This window comes from Bos taurus, chromosome 15 (assembly GCF_002263795.3).
Source record: "Bos taurus isolate L1 Dominette 01449 registration number 42190680 breed Hereford chromosome 15, ARS-UCD2.0, whole genome shotgun sequence".
Classification (NCBI taxonomy): Eukaryota; Metazoa; Chordata; class Mammalia; order Artiodactyla; family Bovidae; genus Bos; species Bos taurus.
This window is the reverse complement of record NC_037342.1, coordinates 81,744,174-81,746,738: the sequence shown is the minus strand read 5'-3', so window position 1 is coordinate 81,746,738 and position 2,565 is coordinate 81,744,174. Positions and strand designations below refer to the sequence as shown.

The 2,565-nt window shown below is 39.1% G+C and overlaps 1 protein-coding gene across 1 annotated transcript; it reads left to right on the top strand.

The window, feature by feature from the left end:
* Positions 1-1,232: 1,232 nt before the first annotated feature.
* OR5B143 (olfactory receptor family 5 subfamily B member 143) lies at positions 1,233-2,177 on the top strand. Its single transcript, NM_001389977.1, has one exon. The coding sequence runs from the start codon at positions 1,233-1,235 to the stop codon at positions 2,175-2,177; it is 945 nt and encodes a 314-aa protein (NP_001376906.1).
* Positions 2,178-2,565: the final 388 nt, after the last annotated feature.

Genomic DNA, 2,565 nt, shown 5'->3' with positions numbered 1-2,565 from the left:
ATCTTCTAACAGGAAGAGTATCTACATTAATTGAATTCTGTTAAGTGTCAGGCAATAATGTTAGACCCATTTTACAGATGGAGAACCTGAACCTCAGACACTCTAGTTAATACACAAGATGATTCAGAAAACACTTGGCACAGCTGGACTGTGCACAACTTGAGTGAAACAGGATTATCGTTTGAAAAATTAAAGGAAGGTAAGGACAGAACATGAGAGTCAAAAGCTTTTGGTAAAGAAGCAAATGCATGAGGGAGCATTTAGGATGTTTCATTATAGAGTTATCTGGAATTCCTCTATTACAATGTCCACCCTTCTAATCAATGCATAGACCAATAACTCTGTCCTAGTCTAACGTGTAAAACCCTGCAGTGCCAGTTTGCACCATCACTCCAGTTTGATATTGAGTTCAAGGGAAGACTGATGACCAAGTGAGAGTGAGCGATACCCCAAGTCAGTTATCTAGCACAAGGCAAAGCTAGAATTTGCATTTAGATGTCCGTAGTCTGGACTCACACTCGTTAACTTCTATTCTCTGGATTTTTTATTCCTTGTACGGGAATTTCTACAGTATTGAACTTTGTGGAAATTACTCATTCTATGTATCCTATTATCTTGTGAGACTATTAAAGTTAGAACTTGATATATTAAACTTTGTATTACTAGAATATAGCACTGCTCATGATACAAGAGTGGTAATCACAATGAAATGAATTAAATTACAGTAACCTATTTTATAGCATGAATATTCTTTGTGTCAGAAAAATCTGAATTGGGAGACTAACAAATCTCATTTTTAAATTTATTTATTGTTCTTTTATTAGTTTTTGCCCACACTGTGCCGCATGTGACATCTTAGTTCGCAACCAGGCGTCAGACCCACGCCCCTATGTTGGAAGCACAGAGGCTTAACCACTGAACCACTAGGGATCTCATTTTTAACAAATCTCTGCAATGATCTCATATAAGTCTCCTTCCATTTCTGTACTTCAGTTTCAATCATTTATGAGGATAGAGGTACTGGGTTATATTATCATCCAAATCCTTTAAGCTAGAACATTTTATATTTCTAACATTACTTAAAAATTACTTTAGTTGTTATGCCTATATTTAATTTAGAAAATTCAGATATAAGGTATAACTTGAACATAATTATGGTTCTAAGCTCAGGTATCACCCAGATCTTCTTTTTTATTGATACAGTGCATTTTCATAGTTCCTAAATAATCCCCATGAAGAACAGTACAGTCGTGACTGAGTTCATTTTTGCCGGGATAACTGATGACCCACAACTGCAGATCCCACTCTTTCTAGTGTTCACGCTCATTTACCTCCTCACTCTGGTTGGGAACCTGGGGGTGATCACGCTGATCCTGCTGGACTCTCATCTCCACACTCCCATGTACTTCTTCCTTAGCAACCTCGCTCTGGTGGACTTTGGTTACTCCACAGCCGTCACTCCCAAAGTGATGGCTGGATTCCTCACGGGAGACAAGGTCATTTCCTACGAAGCTTGTGCTGCTCAGTTGTATTTTTTTGGTAGCTTTCTCTCTGTGGAAACTTTTCTCTTGGCCTTAATGGCCTATGACCGTCATGCGGCAGTGTGTAAACCACTCCGTTACACCAATATCATGACACCAAGGGTGTGTGCCTGGACGGTCATAGGGTCCTACGTCCTTGGTTTTCTAGTGGCCTCTGTTCACACTTGGAATGCGTTCAGTCTCTCTTTCTGTAGATCGAATGTGATTGATCACTTTTTCTGTGATGCTACTCCTCTCCTGGCTCTCTTATGCTCAGATAACAACAGAAGTGAGATGGTTTTATTTCTTCTGGTTGGCTTCAATGTCCTTTTTTCTAACCTGGTCATCCTGGTCTCCTATCTGTTTATCTTGGTCACCATTCTGAGGATGCGCTCATCTGGAGGACATCAGAAGGCCTTTTCCACCTGTGCTTCCCACCTCACTGCTGTCTTCATTTTTTATGGGACGGGTTCCTTCATGTACTTTCAGCCCGGCTCCCACCATTCCAGGAGCACAGACAAAGTGGCGTCTGTGTTCTACGCCATAGTCATCCCCATGCTGAATCCGCTGATCTATAGTCTGAGGAACAAAGAGGTCAAGGGTGCCCTAAAAAAGGCTGTGGGGAAAGCAAAGTCTTCCATAACATTCATATCTTAATTATATGGAAACAACAACAGAATGGTTACATACACGTCAAATCAAGCTAGGGAAAATATTGACTTGCTCGGTCAATAATTATGTAATTTTTTTTTTTTTTACATCATTCCTCAAGTTTTAAGTCTAGGAAACAAACATGTTGACAAAATGCAATCTCAGGAATAATAACTTTTCAGGAATCTAGCATGAAACTATAATTAATATTTTTTAAATTCTTGTAAATTATATTTTATTGTATATTTGTTCCATGACGAACCATACTTTCATATGGACATTTATGCTCACCCACATATTTAAGTACATGCCCCTTGCACCTTATTTTCATGCAACTTACATGTAACTCACACAACCATGGATGCAGAGAAAAATGAGTTCAAGAGTCAAATGG

Bases quoted from the DNA above. Each gene is read 5' to 3' on its own strand.
- OR5B143 (NM_001389977.1), top strand. From the start codon at position 1,233: ATGAAGAACAGTACAGTCGTGACTGAGTTCATTTTTGCCGGGATAACT.